The sequence below is a fragment of the Lepidochelys kempii genome, chromosome 1 (assembly GCF_965140265.1).
Source record: "Lepidochelys kempii isolate rLepKem1 chromosome 1, rLepKem1.hap2, whole genome shotgun sequence".
Lineage (NCBI taxonomy): Eukaryota > Metazoa > Chordata > Testudines > Cheloniidae > Lepidochelys > Lepidochelys kempii.
This window is the reverse complement of record NC_133256.1, coordinates 329811528-329830902: the sequence shown is the minus strand read 5'-3', so window position 1 is coordinate 329830902 and position 19375 is coordinate 329811528. Positions and strand designations below refer to the sequence as shown.

At 40.7% G+C, this 19375-nt stretch overlaps 1 protein-coding gene across 1 annotated transcript in view; it reads left to right on the top strand.

The window, feature by feature from the left end:
* The window catches only part of GNAT3 (G protein subunit alpha transducin 3), a 40682-nt gene extending 21547 nt beyond the window's left edge, over positions 1 to 19135 (top strand). The window contains 6 exon segments of the mRNA XM_073331887.1: positions 2990 to 3131; positions 10565 to 10722; positions 14490 to 14618; positions 16687 to 16816; positions 17213 to 17366; positions 18945 to 19135. Of these exon segments, the coding sequence (XP_073187988.1) occupies positions 2990 to 3131; positions 10565 to 10722; positions 14490 to 14618; positions 16687 to 16816; positions 17213 to 17366; positions 18945 to 19135 (904 nt within the window).
* Positions 19136 to 19375: the final 240 nt, after the last annotated feature.

Sequence of the window (19375 nt, the reverse complement as noted above, 5' to 3'; positions counted from 1 at the left end):
TGGTCCCTGCACAAGCAATTGCTGATTGGCGTGGGAAAGTTTCCTACAATGGGGGAAGGAACAGAGCTCTTCTCTCCTGTATCATGAGACAGACTCCTGGGACTGGCTAGATCCCTCGGGACTGGAAAAGAGATCTGGACTCGCCACACCACCAGACGACCCTGCCATATGCTGCACATCATCCTCCAACTTGACCTCCTCATTCACGACTTTATCCTTGGGGTTGAGTCCACTGTCCTCAGTCTCCAACCCTGCCGAAGTATCCATGGAGCTCTTGGTGGTTGTCATAAATATAAAGGGAAGGGTAAACCCCTTTGAAATCCCTCCTGGCCAGGGGAAAGCTCCTCTCACCTGTAAAGGGTTAAGAAGCTAAAGGTAACCTCGCTGGCACCTGACCAAAATGACCAATGAGGAGACAAGATACTTTCAAAAGCTGGGAGGAGGGAGAGAAACAAGGGGTCTGTGTGTCTGTCTATAGTCTGTCTTTGTCGGGGATAGACCAGGAATGGAGTCTCAGAACTTTTAGTAAGTAATCTAGCTAGGTATGTGTTAGATTATGATTTCTTTAAATGGCTGAGAAAAGAATTGTGCTGAATAGAATAACTATTTCTGTCTGTGTATCTTTTTTGTAACTTAAGGTTTTGCCTAGAGGGGTTCTCTATGTTTTTGAATCTAAGATTCAAACCTATAACCTATAAGATATCTACCATCCTGATTTTACAGGGGGGATTTCTTTATTTCTATTTACTTCTATTTTTATTAAAAGTCTTCTTGTAAGAAAACTGAATGCTTTTTCATTGTTCTCAGATCCAAGGGTTTGGGTCTGTGGTCACCTATGCAAATTGGTGAGGCTTTTTATCCAACATTTCCCAGGAAAGGGGGGTGCAAGTGTTGGGAGGATTGTTCATTGTTCTTAAGATCCAAGGGTCTGGGTCTGTAGTCACCTAGGCAAATTGGTGAGGCTTTTTACCAAACCTTGTCCAGGAAGTGGGGTGCAAGGTTTTGGGAAGTATTTTGGGGGGAAGGACGCGTCCAAACAGCTCTTCCCCAGTAACCAGTATTAGTTTGGTGGTGGTAGCGGCCAGTCCAAGGACAAAGGGTGGAATATTTTGTACCTTAGGGAAGTTTTGACCTAAGCTGGTAAAGATAAGCTTAGGAGGTTTTTCATGCAGGTCCCCACATCTGTACCCTAGAGTTCAGAGTGGGGGAGGAACCTTGACAGTGGTGAAGGTGGGGTCACTGCAGAGGATGGTGACCAGCTCCTTATAGAAGCGTAAAGTTTTCGGTGCAGCATCAGAGCAAAGGTTTCACTCCCTTGCATTCTGATATGCTTACCTCAGCTCTTTTATCTTTGCATGGCCCTGCTATGTGTACGATTTGTAGCCCTTCTCCAGAATGCCATGAGAAATCTGGCCATAGGTATAAAAGTGCCTATGGCTGGAGCGCAGCTGGGACTGCTCTGCCTCCTCTCCTCACAGTGCCAGCAGATCCAACAACTCAGGTGTGCTCCAAGCAGGACAGCATTTGCTGTGTGGAGCCACCATTGTCATCTGCGAAGATGCTGTGAGAGCTGTCCATGCCAAGAAAACAGGAAGTGGAATTTCAAAAATTCCCAGGTCTTTAAAGGAGGAGGGGTGGATGCCTGTGTACCTGGGTGCTAACTGCTGACCAGAGCAGTCACAAACGGCACTGTGGGACACCTCCTGGAGGCCATTTACAGCAACATAACCAAGTGCAGTGTCTACACTGACACTTTATCGATATAACGTTGCCGCAAAAAGCTCTTCGCCTCTTGTCGAGGTGGTTATATTTTGTCGGCAACGCAGGAGAGTTTTGTTGGCAGAAGGAGCATTGCAGTGGGTACACCTCCACTGTTTTGCCAACAAAACTGTGTAGTGTAAACAAGGCCTTAGTGTAGGCTTGTGCCTTGCAAGAAAAGTCTCGCTCTACACTTCTGTTCATTCAGAACTACATTGTCACAGCCCTTATTCTACTGGGCAGGGAGTACTACTTAGCCCTGTTTGGATTGTAATTCTGGCTACAGGGAAACAGCAGGAGTAGCTCACTTGGTACCCTTTCTTCACCTTTGAGTAAATGGGCAGGAAGAGTGGGAGGAGTGGGAGTAGCCTTGGCTCTCTGCCCTGTATTTCCAGTCAAACACCTAGCTGGATGCACAGCAAGGAGTAAGCTGCACCCCAAAATGAGGGGAAGTAACTTATTCCCCTCCAGAGTCAGTGAGGAATTGTGTCAGAGGGTTTGTTTTCATGCACCGGGGCACCATGGTAGCACTTAAGTGAAGACATGACTATGCCAAAGGGAGAGCTTCTCTTGTTGGTGTAGTTAATCCACTTCCCTGAGAGACAGTAGCTATGGCAACAGGAGAAGCTCTCCAGTCAAGATAGCACCATCTACATGGCAGGGTTAGATCGGTATAACTATGTCGCTCAGGGTCGTGGATTTTTCACACCTCTGAGCAATGTAGTTATACCGATATAGGTCTGTAGTGTAGACCCGACCTGAGTAACAATTTGTTCTCTGGGCTGCTCCTGGAGCAGTGAAATTAGGTGCCACCCCTAACTCAGACAGATCATGAAGTTCCAATCTATCCCTCAGTGTTAGATCTTCCATTCATCCTCACTGTCCATCTGGCTGTGAAACAGGAGAGCTACCATCCCAGTCCTTTTGTTCCCTTTAGCCAAAGGACTGTTCCCTGCTAGTTCCCTACTATATTAGCCACTCCAATGTGGGCAGAGATGTGTAGAGATAGTGGTCTTGAACCTACCCACCTCTTCACCAGCCAGAAGAGCTGACTGACTTCAGAGACTCACAATTGGCTTCACATTTCCTGATTTACAAATGGTTCTTCTAGAGGAGGCTACATTAAGTTCTTCTTAGTATTCAAACAGAATTCAAAAGCACTTGTTATCCAGCTCTTCTTGAACCTTTACTTGAAAGTTATCTGAGATCTGTTTTTCTATTTGCATCACAGGATCATCCATAAAGATGGCTTCACAGATCAGGAATGCATGGAGTTCAGATCTGTCATTTTCAGTAACATATTGCAATCCATCCTGGCTATCGTGAAGGCAATATCCACTTTAGGGATTGATCATAAAAACTCAGCCAGTAAAGTGAGTATGACATCTGTGCCTTTGAAAAGGCATACAAATACAAACGTTTGTATCAAGATAATGGATGCCTATGGGATAGCAAGAGAGCTCAGCCTTTGTTTTACTGTAGTGGACACATTTATTCTTCTTGAATTTTGTTTGTGTCACTGTGTCCTTCGGCATCTGAATTGTAACATTTAACACTGAATTGAACATTTTTTTGAAGGCTGACACATGAGATTCGAGATCTAAACTTTTGAGTAAAATGTTATTCAATTTGTACAAATATTGCCCAGAACCCAAACCAGTAACTCACCTCCTCGCCACTAATAAGAGAGAGAATCCCTTTGTGTTTAATAGCTACTTTTCCACTGCTGTTGGGAAGTGCAATGAATTTTTCCCTTTTATGGACAAATTTGGGGGCTCAGTTTGGGGGCTGAAAGGTCACAGCCATGGTGAGAGTAGTGCAGAGTTACATGGCCTGCTTGTGCTCCCCAGAGCTCCCACATTGTGCAGAAGCAGCACACCCACCACTGCATCTGTAAGGGGTGCAGCGCCTCCTCCCCTGTGTGGTTGCTTAATTCTGCTGGTGGTGCACAGAGGAAGACGTGACCTCCACCCCCCACTTCTCTCTCCAGCCTCATGAGGGTGGCTGGTGGCACTAGTGGTGCTGGTACTTTCCAATCCCTGAGTACCCATCAAATATTGCCACTGTGGCTTGCACACGGTGGAGTGCACAGGGAGTAAAGGAGGAGGGAAGCCCCTTGCTCCCTCACACACACTTTGTGCCCTTGCACACGGACCAGCTACTTTGAAGTCCTATTATGTATTAATGTTCCATATGCAAAATGAAAGCGTTAGGTCTACTCTTTAGAGATACAGACATACAAGTAATTCTCACTTCCTCCACACAAGAAAGTCTATTATCCCAGACTTTTCATGCAAAGCTCCCATCACTATCACCAGGAGCCGCAGGGACAGAACTCAAATAAGGGCCTACATCTTTCCATTTAATGCTATGATTAATCAATTCCCGGTAATTAACACATATATTCCCTACAATTCACATCTATTGATCTGGAATCACAGTATAGTAAGGTCATATTGGGCTTTCAGAGTGGAGAAGCCCCAGCAGGTACTGACCATCTCCTTGTTGCTAAAATGGCAGTTACCTCCTGATTTCACTGCAAGGCTGTGCCTCTTATGACACATAAGGCAAAATGCATCTGTGAAAATTCAGCACTTGCTAACTCCGTCACAATAGAGAACAAATTTGACACACATGGTGCTCTCTCAGATGACGTAGAATCAGCTTGGACAGCCATAAATACAATCATCCAAGAAGCCAGAGATGCTGTTCCCAAACTGGAATGCTACAAGTGATTCCCTTGGCTATCTGATGAGATATTTCAAATTTTGCAAAAGAAATCTAAGGCTAAACAGAGCCATGATGCTGCTGAACAAGGTGTTTGCCATGGTGCCATTGACAAGGCACTTTTTGGTTGAGAGTAAAAATGGGGCATGAAGCTTATTTTGACAACTTGGCAAAAGAGACAGAAGATGGAATAAGATCTAATAAATTATTCTCTGCATTCAAAGCTACTTACTCACTTCGATCAAAACTGGACTTTGCATGAGGTTTATGTGGATAAATACAGCTGATGAGTAAAACATGTTTGACCCAAGAAGTCCTGCAAAGATGGAAAGAATATTATGAGACTGCTCTTAACAATTGTGAATTAACTCCATGCCCATATATGGATGCATTACTAGTAGTTGCATTTCCTGACCCTGAAACCTGTATAGATGTTCCTACATGGGAAGAGTATCACTGCCATGAAGAAACTGCAAAGCTGCCAGACCCAATAGCATAACACCTGAATTTCTCAGCAACACCAGAGAACCCAGAAGAGCAGCATTTTTGTCTGGGCTTGTACTACTGGGAAGGTTTCAGTGGAGTGGAAGAAAGGGATCACCATCCCACTTTATAAGTGCAAAGGTCCATGCACTGAGTGCAGTAGCTACAGGCCAATAACCCTGCTTTTCCCAGAAAAGTTTTTATATGTGTCCTACTCATCTACCTCCAGCCTTTCGTTGTGAAATGCCATTGTCCAGAGCAAGCGGGATTCACTGCTAGGCAATCTACAATGCACACTACACTTGCTTTTTGTCTTTTATTTGAGATCTATCACAAATTCAGTGGTGGCAAAAGGTGGGAAAATTTGCAGACGATACAAAACTTCTCAAAACAGTTAAGTCCCAGCAGACTGTGAAGAGCTACAAATGGATCTCTCAAAACTGGGTGACTGGGCAACAAAATGGCAGATGAGATTAAATGTTGAGAAATGCAAAGTAATGGACATTGTAAAACATAATCCCAACTATACATATAAAGTGATGGGATCTAAATTAGCTGATACCACTCAAGAAAAAGATCTTGGAGTCATTGTGGATAGTTCTCTGAAAACATCCACTTAATGTGCAGCAACAGTCAAAAAAATGAGCAGAATGTTGGGAATCATTAAGAAAGGGATAGATAATAAGACAGAAAATATCATATTGCCTCTATATAAATCCATGGTACTCCCATATCTTGAATACTGCATGCAGATGTGGACACTCCATCTCAAAAAAGGTATATGAGGAGAGATTAATAAAACTGGGACTTTTCAGCTTGGAAAAAAGACAAATAGGGGGGATATGATAGAGTTCTATAAAATCATGACTGGTGTGGAGGAAGTGAATAAGGAAGTGTTATTTACTCCTTCTCATAACATAAGAACTAGGGGTCACCAAATGAAATTAATAGGCAGCAGGTTTAAAACAAACACAAGGAAGTATTTCTTCACACAACACACAGTCAACCTGTGGAACTCCTTGCCAGAGGTTGTTGTGAAGGCCAAGGCTATAACAGGGATCAAAAAAGAACGAAATAAATTCATGGAGGATAGGTCCTTCAATGGCTATTAGCCAGAATGGGCAGGAATGGTGTCCCTACTGTCTGTTTGCCAGAAGCCGGGAATGAGTGACAAGGAATGGATCACTTGATGATTACCTGTTCTGTTCATTCCCTCTGGGGCACCTAGCATTGGCCACTGTTGGAAGACAGGACACTGGGCTAGATGGACCTTTGGTCTGACCCAGTATGGCCATTCTTTTGTTCTTATGTCTTTGACAGCAATATATGTAGACCTAAAGACTGTCTTTGATTCTGTCACCAGAGCTGCCCTATGGAAGGCTATATGAGGCACTTGCATTCCTGACATCCTCTTGAGGTTAATTAACGATCTGCATAATGACCGGGGACATGGATGTGATGGGGGACCCATACATCTGAGAGGTTTTACACTAGATCAGAGGTGAATCAGGGATGTTGTCCTGGCCCCAATCCTGTTCAGTCGTGCAGTGGATTGGTTCCTTGAACATATCTCTGCAAATATGTGTATAACTGTCAATTTAACTTCTAATACAGACCTGGATTAAGTAGATGATGTTGTCCTTTTTGGACAGGGTGCAAATTACTTTAAAGAGGCACTAGAGAGCTTTCGACACATGGCAGCTGCCCTTGGACTAAGAGTTTCTCTGGCAAAACCAAAAATCCAGAGTGATGGCGCAAAATTTCTGATACAGGACATCTGTGCTTCCTGACAAACCATGGAAGTAGTGGATGATTTCATGTATCTAGCAGTAAATTGTCATCAAATGGGTACAGCCAGACACCCTGAGCAGAATCAGTTCAGCAGCCTCTGCCCTGAAGGACCTGCATAGGCTCTGGAGCCAAAAGAAAGTGAAATTATATGAAAAAGTTCAGATTTATCAAATCTGTGTACTTCCGATCCCCTTATATGGAACTGAAACATGGACATTGCTTACACAAGACATCAGAAGGTTGGACGCATTCCATATGCATTGCCAGTGGTGACTATTGGGCATAAGATGGTTTGATTTTATCAATAATAGGGATGTATTCTTAAGAACTGGCCTTGAGAGGACTGAAGACCTTAATGGTCACTGCTGGCTGACACTTTTTGGTCATATAGCCCAACTCAGAGATAAAGCTCCCGCACATCGAGCCCTAAAGGTCGGATTTGAGGTCAGGAGGGGGCACTGCTCAGCCAAAGACTGGCACCAGCCACATGGTCATCCACAATTAATCTGGCTGCACCAGATCAGTAATAACTCTGGGGTGCTTTTAGATACCAGGAGTAAAGCTGTACAATGTGGCCATGGACATTTGGTGCCATGGATCGTTGCCATCTAAGCGTATTGTTGTTGCTGTAGAATTCATATCCTGTTGCAAATTTCTCAAAGGCTTAAGCATAACCAAAATTTCAATTGACTTTTCTAGTTATGGCATGAACTGCTTATTGAATGTTACCCTTATGTTCAATATAGATATTCCCCAAAGATTTATTTAATATTGAATTGAAGCCACTTATGTGAAATTAACTTCTTATTCCAAAAGGCAGCATTTTATGATAATGGCATATGGTATTTTGGCCTAAAAATGATAAACAAACACTTTACAGTTTGAAGAAAATGAAGAATGATGAAATGTAGAAAAATATAAATACTGCTAGTTTATAACTAATAATACAATGAGTCTGCCCATATAATGTTTTATTCATAACTAGAGATGCGTGAAAAATTTGTGATGAAACGCAAAACCATTTGAGTTTCATTATGAACTAGAAATGCATGTCACGTTTGTTCCAAGGATCCACCACTTGATGCTCCTTCTTGGTGAACCTGGACTAAATTATGCTTTCCATTACATCATCCAGAGTTCATGGGTATGGGGAACAGCTTCCATATAGGAGAGATTAATAAGCCTGGGTCTTTTCAGCTTGGAAAAGAGATGACTAAGGAGGGATATGATAGAGGTCTATAAAATCATGACTGGTGTGGAGAAAGTAAATAAGGAAGTGTTGTTTACCCCTTCTCCTAAAACAAGAACTATTAATTAAGAAATTAATAGGCAGCAAGTTTAAAATAAACAAAAGGAAGTATTTCTTCACACAACACACAGTTAATCTGTGAAACTCTTTGCCAGAGGATGTTGTGAAGGCCAGGACTATAAAAGGGTTCAAAAGAGAACTAGATTAGTTCATGGAGGATAGGTCCATCAATGGCTACTAGCCAGGATGGGCAGGGATGCAAAACAATGCTCTGAAGTGTTCCTGGCCTCTCTTTGCCAGAAGCTGGGAATGGGCAACGTGGGATGGATCACTTGATTATCTATTATGTTCATTCCCTGTGAAGCACCTGGTATTGGCCACTATCAGACGACAGGATACTAGGCTGGATGGACCATTGGTCAGACCCAGTATGGCATTCTTATATTCTGATCATTTCTCACAGTTTTGACCTGAGACTGGACAATACTCATTGATTTCAACAGGGCTTTGCTTTTAGATGCAAGTTTTGTTCAAACCCAAACCTATGAAGACTGAAGCAAAAGAAAATGTTTGCACAAAGTTCTTTGGGTGAAACTACTGAGTTTCACAGATCCTTATGGCTAATCCATTTTTTTAAACAACCTTCAATTAAAATACTTTACTTATTCATTTGAGATAGGAATAAAGAAACTTACATTTCAGATCAGACCAAGACTCTACATCTAGAGCAGCATCCTCTTTCATTCTATCCAATGTAATTGGATATTCTGAGGTATATGACACCCAAGTCTGTCAAATTTTGTGAAATATATTTGACTCCAGTGTTTGTATTTTACTGATGCTGGATATACTAGAAAGAGAAATAGACATATAATATATGGTCCACAGGACCCAATCGGCTTTCATGATTCATGCTCAACATCTGTTGTATTTTTCTCTTGTTTTCTCTAAATGACACTTTCCACCAGAAAACTTGGAGGAAGTAGTTTTGTTATTAGTGATGTAGCTATTGTGCTCAATATTGTGTAGATATAGGATAAGGCTTAATTCTGTCACCTTTACTTTCACTGAGCAGTATTGACTCAAGTCAACATGAATAGGATTCATTAAGACACAGTCCCTGCCTTCAGTGATCACATTTAGGAACAGAGAGGATCTACTAGACAGTGCTCCTGCCTTTTTAGCCAGTATTGATCACTACTGCTATAATTTAAAATAAAGGGAAGAGTTTGTTTTGTTTTAGAGCAAAAAAAAGGGAGAATATTTCATTAATTTTTTCAAACGCATCCATTTTTATTCTTCAAAACTTTCAAAATATCATATTTTCAATCAGTTCTAGTTATTTCTTCATTGTGATTCATTTGCTTCACATGTTACAGTAACCAACTTAACTTTCTGCAATCAGCTTCATTCACTCTACAGTATCTATCTGGGAGTGGTGAAAGGGACCCAGGAAAAGTAACAAAACAAAACAAACTTTCAAAAATTAAAAAGAGAACAGACAATTTGTTCCAATGGTTAGAACACAAGACTTGGAATTAGGACACCTTGAGCTCATTCTGTGAAAGGCTTGCTGCATCTTACTCTGGGCAAATGCCAACATTATCAAAACTGTGTGCTCAAAAGTAGGTTTTTAAATCCTTACTTAGGCACCTAACTCAGTAGCCTGGTGTTGAACAGCCATAATACACATTCAAATTAATATCTGGTTGCAGTCATTTCAGTTGTCTTATTATATTACTTAGCTTGGTGAGAAATGATGGTAAGGGATTATTTTCTATAATTATCCACTGATATGACAGTGTATCAAGTGATCCTTATATAATCAAGCTCTTTATTTAAATTCTGCTTCTCAGCCACTGGGTATTGAAAAATATATATATGTTCCACACAGTACATTGCCTGCAGTCTTTTGTTGATTAATTACAACAGGATGCACACAACTATGAATAATATATTTAAAACTGCCACTCTTTTCTTTTTCAATTACAGGTTCCGTCCCTAAAGTCCACATCAGAAGGGAAATGCATTCATTAGCTGGATTCACTTATCAGCTTTTTTTTTTTTTTTGGGGGGGGGGTAGTGCCCTAAAGCTAGCAAAACCTGTGTAATATTTTTTTTCAAATTACATTAAAAATATCCTTAGGAAATATTTAAGTCTTAAATCTCACTAACACTTTAGCTCAGACGACATGTCTCTGACACTACATAAAAAAATCTTTCTTGCCATATCGATCTGCTGTGAATAGCTCTATTAGGATGAAACTGACCTGTGGTACAGAAAGCCAGAGGATGCTTTCTTAACCACTTAAGTCCTGCTTTGGACCTGCACCAGAAGGTGGTGTGATAAGCTGCGAGGCCATGAAGGTGTGTGTATGTGCCCCCCCACCTCCCCACACACAGAAAAGTTGCACAGATCAACATAACAACGACAAAAAAACCTGCAAGAATGAGAAATTTCTAAACCACTGTGATTCATTATAGAATAAGTATATTTCAGAAAGAGATCAAGGACCACAATATGTTTGAACTATATTTACTGAAATTTCCCTTTAGGAAGATGAAAGACAACTGTACACTATGGCAAATTCTCTAGAGGATGGATCCATGACTCCTGAATTGTCTGAAATCATAAAGTGACTATGGAATGACCCCCGAATCCAAGCCTGCTTTGAAAGGGCAGCAGAATATCAGCTCAACGACTCAGCAGTTTAGTAAGTGACAAGAATTTTCCCTTAAGAGCGTTTAGATATTGCAGTGATGTGCAAGAAAGACCTAAAATTAGATGGTCTTTACCAGAGCTTTTAAAAGGTAGTTTCTACTAGCCATTCATTTATTATTGCTATCAAGGAAATATAGCAAGTATAGCCTGAATATCGTGAGAAAGGCAGGGATGCAGCAAATGTGGTGGGTGAAAATAAATGCATGGTAACTTGAAAAAAAACAAGACAATTTTTGATTTGCCTATGATGCATTAGTCACATTTAAACAAAGAAAACAAGTAATGATAAGAAGATATTTCATTCTTTGAAATTTGGTTGATAAAATAGTTGAAATATTCTTAGACTTTTGTAGGGAATTTGATTTCGTACAACACAACATTCAGACTAAAGAATTAGTACTATACAATATCAATTACATGGATTAAGAATGGCTAGCGGCCAGATTTCAAAGTAGCTATCAATGGGAAATCATCACTGAAAGGAAGTGTTTTCTAGTGTGGTTTCCCTGGGGTTGGTACTAGACTATTATGTTCATAGCATTCAATCAGAGAAATTGTATAAAAAATACTCTTTCTGGAAGGTTGCAATTGGAATGTAACACTAATTTATTTCTTAAAATCCAGAACCATAACACAAAGAACCAAAAACAGTGAGAAAGTAGAGAGGCATAACTTATCCTACCTTACTCTAGGCTGGCTCTTGGAGACTGACTCTGAAAGACCCACTTCCCTTCAAACCCCTTGCAAACTTAAAGTGATAGCTTGTAATTTTAACACCATTTTCAATACACCACATAGGCCAGATGCTAGCCAAGATTTTCATCAATGATCAGGAAGTAAACAGAAAATCATTGTTGATAAAAATGTGTGGAAGACACAAGATTGGTAGAGTGGTAAATGATGAAGAGATAATGGATACTTTTAAAATACCACTAGATATCAATGTGCATCTTTAGGCACCTAAATACCTTTGAAAATCAGACCTTTAGAGCAGGGATCGGCAACCTTTGGCATGCGGCCCATCAGGAAAATCTGCTGGCGGGCTGGGATGGTGTGTTTACCTGCAGCGTCTGCAGGTTTGGCCGACTGCAGCTCCCACTGGCCGTGGTTTGCTGTTCCAGGCCAATGGGGGCTGCGAGAAGTGGCGGCCAGCACATACCTCGGCCCACGCCGCTTCCCGCAGACCCCATTGGCCTGGAACGGCGAACTGCGGCCAGTGGGAGATGCAATTGGCCAAACCTGTGGACGCTGCAGGTAAACAAACCATCCCAGCCTGCCAGTGGATTTCCTTGGCGTGCCGCGTGCCAAAGGTTGACAATCCCTGCTTTAGACCCTGATTCTGTACTGTTAAAGTGCAGGTGAGTTTTGTCATTGCATTCAAAGCTCTCATGGTCAGTTTAAAGCCTACTGGAGCCAACCAGCCATTCTAACATTGCACTTAAATTGCTTTTAAAACTACTTAGATTGTAAGCGCTTTGGAGTAGAGACTATCTTTTTGTTCTGTGTTTTTTTCAGGGCCTAGCACGATGGGGTCCTGATCCATGACTGTGGCCCCTAAATGCTATTGTAATTCAAATAATGCAGAATAAAAGACACTTCCTCAGAGGATGTAATTCAGTATAGCTCCACTTATTTCTATGGAGATACTCCAATTTATACCTGCTGAGGATCTGGCCCCAAGAGTTTCATTGACTGATCTTTGAACTTTTTTGTTAGGTGAGTCCAGTAAGTTTGGACACTCTCCTTCTTTCCGGTGTTTTTTTATTGTTTTTTTGTTTTTTCTTAAACTTCTTGAACTCTGGAGACCATCTCTATGTTTAGGGTATCATAATTTAGAAATTCCTTGTTCAAATCAGTTCAAATTTGGCTGAAATTTTTTATCTTGGAATCAGACACAATTTATCCAAATTTAAGGTCAGTGTAACAGGGGAAAAATTAGGGTTATAATAGAAATTCAGTTGCAGCCTGAACTATGGAATGACAGAACAAGCACTTAATGCCTCTGGCTTGTTTAGGCACTTAACTGTTTTTGTGTTTAAGAAGACCCAAGGTGTGTGTATACTGACTAGCATATACACATGTGCTTTACCACTTTTACACATAGTGAAGACTGCCGTGGCTCCTGACTCCCACAAACTGACCTCTGGCTAGAGTAACTGCTAGGACCCGTGCTCAGAGAACAGAAATTTAGATCCAATGAACAAGAATTTGATGGCAATTTTAAAACAATAGGTCAGCCATTTCTGCTGGACATATATAACAGGCTGACATTGAAATGCTCAGCTGAGCTGAAGTACTCCTTCCTTCTTCTGTGAAGTCTATTTAGTTTGCAATATGAAAATCCCATTTGTTTACTAATCTGCAAGGACTGGAAAATCCCAGCACTTTTTAAATTTGCAGGTATGTTAAACATTGCCGGATTACGATGGTGAGTTGCGGTGTTTGCTTTTGTAGTTCTCCAATTAGCTGAACTGTACATAGGCACATCGCACACAGGCTAAACCTTGTGTGAGAGATGAAAAAAGCACAAAGCCTAACAAACATCAGAGAGACTTCCATTTGGGCTACATTCATTGTTTGTCTTTGATACACAAATCACTGAAAAAGTGCCGGCTCAGAGACATCCCAGAGGTCTGAAGATGATGACACCATTGTTAAACCACATATCAAAACTGATGTATTTTGCCTTTACATTTTGTTCACTATTTGGATATCAATTGTAAGAGTCAATATACTTATAAGCCAAAAAAGTTCTTGCCTTCCTTTTTGTTGCTAGTTCATAACTCTCTTTATGTTAGCGTTTAACTTCTTAATGGAGGGAATCTTTACATGTTAGGGAGTTGGGTTACTGATGAGCCATTTCTAAACCTTTACTTGAAGTTAAAAGAGATAGGAGAAGGGTGAGCTTCAGGATGGTCAATGCACTCAAGACTCATGAGATCTGGTTCAATCCCTGGCTCTGCCACAGACTTCCTGTGTGATTCCAGGCAAGGCATATAAACTTCTGTGCCTAGTTTACCCCTTGGTAGAATGGGGATAGTACTCCCCATTTCACAGGGGTGTTGTGAGGATATTAACAAAATGGGCCCCCAACTTGGGTTAAGGCCTCCCTGTGCTACTATAATATAAATGTGAATCAACAGTAGTAATTAATAATAAAGAAGACACACACATTCCTGGACCTTCAACTTGTAAATTCATGCATGTGCAGGGAAATTAACCTTAATTGTGAATTCTTCTGAACCATTATGTTCAGTCATTATTACATTATTCCATTTAGAAGAGGAAAGATATTATAGCAACAACCTGGGAACATTGTCTGATGCTCAGTTTCCTGGAAGATCTCCTTCTATCAGAGGGATTTTGTCATGATGGAAACTTCTACTTGATTGAACTAAGTTAACTAGACAAACTACCTTTCTGATCTGTGCTTTCTTAGCATTCTTGAGGAAGATTAAAGATGTGCTGGAGTTGAAGTTTTCCAGCAGATGCTAAATTCTTTTCTTGCTTCTGAGGGCAGATCCCCATTGAAACCTATGGGACACCACTCTGTATGTGAGAGTAGAATGAGTCCAAATAAACACTTTGACACAAGTGTAACTCCATTGACTTTAGTGGAGTTTCTCCCAGTTTACAGGAGTGGAAGAGAGAAAGAAGTAAACACAGGCCCATTTATATTGGGAAAAAACCACTCAGTTTTATTGGTATCAGAAATCTCCCTTGATTCACGGATTATTAAACTCTGCTCAATTTCTTTAGCTATCTCAATGATCTGGACAGGCTGACAGCTCCTGGATATGTTCCCAATGACCAAGATGTTCTGCGTTCACGAGTGAAAACAACTGGAATTATTGAGACTCAGTTTTCCTTCAAAGATATGAACTTCAGGTATAAAACCCTCTGATGCTTCTTGCTGGGTCTGTCACATTTCAAGGTCTTTGTAAAGGTTGAAAAAATAATTACAAAAGGCTGATTCCTCCGGATGCTACTTATCCAAAAAGGCTGGTTTATTAATAACTCAGTTGTGGCATCTTTGAATCCTCTATTACTTATTTGATAGTTCATAACTGAAACAAGCAAAATACTATGTCGTGAACTTACCAAGTTTAAGTTCATAATGAAATGGTTTTTAAGAGATCCCTGAGGAATTTGAATTAGGGTTTAATCTTGCAGCCCATACTCAGGCACAACTCCCACTGTCTTCCTGTCTGTGTACGGATTGCAGCATCAGAGACCTAAAAGGGCATCTTTACATTTGCAAACGTCTAAGAATCAGGTTTCATGCTGTGCCACCTGCATGGTGGCTTGTGACTCCTGTGCAATCTGGTTACCTAAATGATTTTAACAGCATGCAAATATTTTACTGTTATGGATTTGCATCTACTTTCTTTCTTTCTTCTTCTTCTTTTTTTTTTTTACAGCAAGAAGAACTATGATTTGCATTGGCATTGAAAATTATTAGTGTGGGTCAAAAATTGGAATTTCTGTCCCATGTGAAATTCCAGTACTTCAACATTTGTTTTCTTGGAACAAAAGTTCTGAAAAATATTGATCAAAACTAAATGGTCCAACATTTTGAAATCTTCAATGTTTCATTTCAGTTTGTTGAACCAAATCACAATATTTAGTTTCAGCTTTGTTCAATATCTAACTGCCACAACTCCCCCGCTACCTCATAGTTTGGGTGCTTCATTCCCCCCATTCTCCTCTATGGGCTGGACTCCATCTCCCACCACTGTCATGGGATTCTCATGATGCACCCTGACAGTCCAACTGGGTGGGGGATGGGGATACTGCAGGGCACCATTAGAGATGTAGTCCAGCCAGGGAGCCCAGCTCATAAGGAAGAACAGGGGCATGAGTCACCTCAACTACAACTCTTGTGAATAATTTAGGCAAATCCAGATTAATGTCAAATGGTCCCAAAACAAAATGTTTCAATTTCACAAATTAATATGTTTCAATTTGAGTGGACTCCACTTGGATTTTCTCCATTGAGAAAAATTTTAAAAAAACAGCAAAGTCAAAAATTTTCCATAGAAAATTTTGATTTTCAAGAAACTGCATTTTTCATTGAAAAAACATTGATGAAAAATTCATGACCAGCTGTCATAATTCTGCCTTATGCTTGAAAATTGGCCATGTCTGCTTCCAACTAAGGTCTTTTCCAGACACAGAGTAAAACATCCCCCTGCCAACACACCCATACTTCCAATTAAACAATTTTTGAAAGGGTTCGTATTAAAAATATACTAGTACCTTATAGCTCAGCTCGATGATCAAAGGCTCCTAAGTGACTAAATCCCTTTTAAAAGTTAGCTTTTTGAATCCTAAATCAGTTAGGCATTGTGATGCTGAGCGCAGCAATACGTAAATACCTTTAAAAATCTGAGCCTTAATTGCTACTGCTAGGTCAACCAGTGGCTGGCTTCCCCTTACTCCTATGTTTTCTATTGATCAATCTGCCAGTTCTCCACATGCACAAGAATTAACCAAAGAAAATGATAATGGATTTGCATTGCCTTTTTTTTAAAAAGGTTAGGGAGGCTCCCTGCCTGTGCCTATTACAAAAGGCCCCCCTCCCCCATTCATTTCAATGGAAAATTTAACGTCCACTCCTGCACCAAGCTCTGGGTGGATGGGTTCCTTCACCTGTGCGGAGCCCTAGTGACTTAACTGGAGCTCTGCATGAATGTATGGGGCCAGCCACCCAGAGCTCCCTTGGAGAAGTAGGGCTTTGATTTGTACTGGATCCCCAATATACACTTGGAAGAAAAAATGCAGGTCTGCTTGGCTTCCCTGAGGGGGAAGGAGAATAGTGCCCACCCAAGGCTTGAGCCAGCTACGTATTAAAATATCCATACATCTCAAGTTACTTTGTGTACTTCGGAGGTGTGAGTGTGTCTTCAATTATCTATTGTTACACATAGTATGCATGTTATTTTTTTCTGCCCAGAATGTTTGATGTGGGTGGACAGCGATCAGAGAGAAAAAAGTGGATGCACTGCTTTGAAGGAGTTACTTGCATCATATTTTGTGTTGCAATTAGTGCCTATGACACGATCCTGGCGGAAGATGAAAATGTGGTAAGTCAGAAGGGAAAAAAAACAACCTCTTGTGAGTTGTGAAGATTCAATGTGTTCCTGATGGCACATTAGAAACCTTCCCTTCCCCTGTTTGCCAGAAGCTGGGAATGGGTGACAGGGGATGGGTCACTTGATGACTACCTGTTCTGTTCATTCCCTCTGAAGCACCTGGCATTGGCCACTGTCGGAAGACAGGATACTGAGCTAGATGGACCTTTGGTCTGAGCCAGTATAGCCATTCTTATGTTCTTATGTTCCCTTTCCTTTTCCTAATAGGCTTCTTTTAATGCTTAACACACTATACTGGTTTATTGATAGAAGAGCACATCAGAGTACAAGTAACACAAGGTGATGGACGCTGTCAGCTTCTAATCAGCACCTTTTGCATTTTAACAGAACAGAATGCATGAAAGCCTTCACCTGTTCAACCATATCTGTAATCAAAAGTACTTTGCTACCACCTCTATTGTGCTGTTTCTAAATAAAAAGGACTTCTTCCAAGAAAAAATAACAAAAGTTAATCTCAGTGTCTGCTTTCCAGAATATGATGGTAAGTTGTAGGTTTCAAGATGAAAAAGACATTAAAATAGTCAGCATAGGCAAAGCTGCTGAGAGCTGTCAGAAGGTTATTAGGACAAACCCACACTATGTTATCATCATTCTGTGTGGATGCTATACTGATACACATCAGACCAAATTCAGAACCAATATAAGCAGGTGCAATGCCATTGAAATCAATGGAGTTTCACCTACTTATACCAGGCCTGAATCTCGCCCATTTTTTCCTGCATTCCATAAAGATATACTGTAAAATGTGTGAATGCCGGTCCTTTTTGGAGGTTATAATTTCTATGGATATAGAAAAAAGTCATTGTTACAGGCTGGTACAGCAGAACATATAAAGTCATGTTATACTGCACTAGTAGAAAAACAGTGCCATGCTCCAGATTGTTATCCTAATATGTACATTAAGGCCCAAATTTTCAAAAGTGACTAGTAATTTTGAGTAATTCCAACTTGGAATACCTTTCACAGGGGCCCTGATTTTCAAAATATGGGTTCTCCAGCACTTTCTGAAATTCAGGCCCCTTAAAGGTGTCTCAAATTGGCTACCCAAAATTGCTACTCAATTTTGAAAACTTAGGCCAAACAGTGAAACAATATGGGCCAGATTCAAAGGAGCTATGCTGATGCTGGCTTAGGACGTGGCCTTGCATAAACATGACTGAGGCCCACCATTGTCTTCAGACAGCAATCAGCCAAAAGTTTTCTCCTCCACATTCTGCCCTTGGCTTAAAATTGATCCCCTGAACCTCCTTCCAGGATCCTTCTTTCTGTAGGGAAGGACAAATAGGAAAATTACATAAAGAAACAAATATTGCATCCTTAGACCCATTTGGCTTTCTTGCTTTTTCTTGATCTTTTTTCCTCTTTCTTCTTCTCGCCTGCCTTCCTGCAGGCCTTTTCGTTTCTATTTTCAACTCTTTTCTTCCTTTCCATCTTTGTCCTGCTATTTTCTCATCTCTTCCTGTTTCTCCCACTTACTGCTCTCCTCCCTTTGCCAAGTCCCCCAACTCTTTTGCCAGTAGAAAAACAGCTCAATTTTCCAGATTGTTTCAGAAGGGTCTAGCAAATTTGAGTGCCCAACTAGAGACACCTTTTAAAGGGGCCTAATTTTCAGAAGATGGGTTCTCAGCACTTTCTGAAAATCAGGCCCCTTTAAGATATCTCAAGTTGGCCATCCAAAATTGCTAGTCAATTTTCAAATTTGAGGTTTATGTGGTTTTCTTGCTTTTTCTTCCCTTTTTTTACTCCTTCCTCTTCTCACCTTCCTTTCTCCCAGTCCTTTCTTTTCTATTTTCAACTCCTTTCTTCCTTTCCATTTTTGTCCTACTATTTTCTCATGTCTTCCTCTATTTCTCACACTTACTGCTTTCCTCCTTTTGCCAAGTCCCAAAACCAGACCAATTATTTATATGATGAAATATGAATTTTGCTGCTCAGCTTAGTTTCAGAAATTTCAAGCTTGGGTGCCTCAAGTTATCTTCCTGACAAAATTGTTTGTTATCAGCTGCTATGAAGCCTTTGAGGAAAAATGTTTATGTCACCCACTGTTGTCTCCAATTAGGACAAAACACATTTGAAGATGCGGGAAATTACATCAAGAAGCAGTTCCTAGATTTGAATTTAAAGAAAGAAGACAAGGAGATATATTCTCATATGACCTGCGCCACAGACACCCGGAACATCAAGTTTGTTTTCAATGCAGTAACAGACATCATAATCAAAGAAAACCTGAAAGACTGTGGGCTCTTCTAACCATTCGCTCCCTCAGCCCCATCCTCTCTTTTTTATCTCTACCTCTCTCTTCTCACCTCTCTTTATCCTGTGTGTGGGTTGTGGTGGAAAAATGAGAGGAAAGAGAAGGTGCTGTCAGCTGGGCTTTGGTTAGATGTAACTTTATACCTTGGATGTAGTTTGCATTGTAGAACAAAGACCCCTGTGTAAGGAGAGTCATGAGATTATATGATCCTGATGTTGAGAGATTCTGTGCTCCCA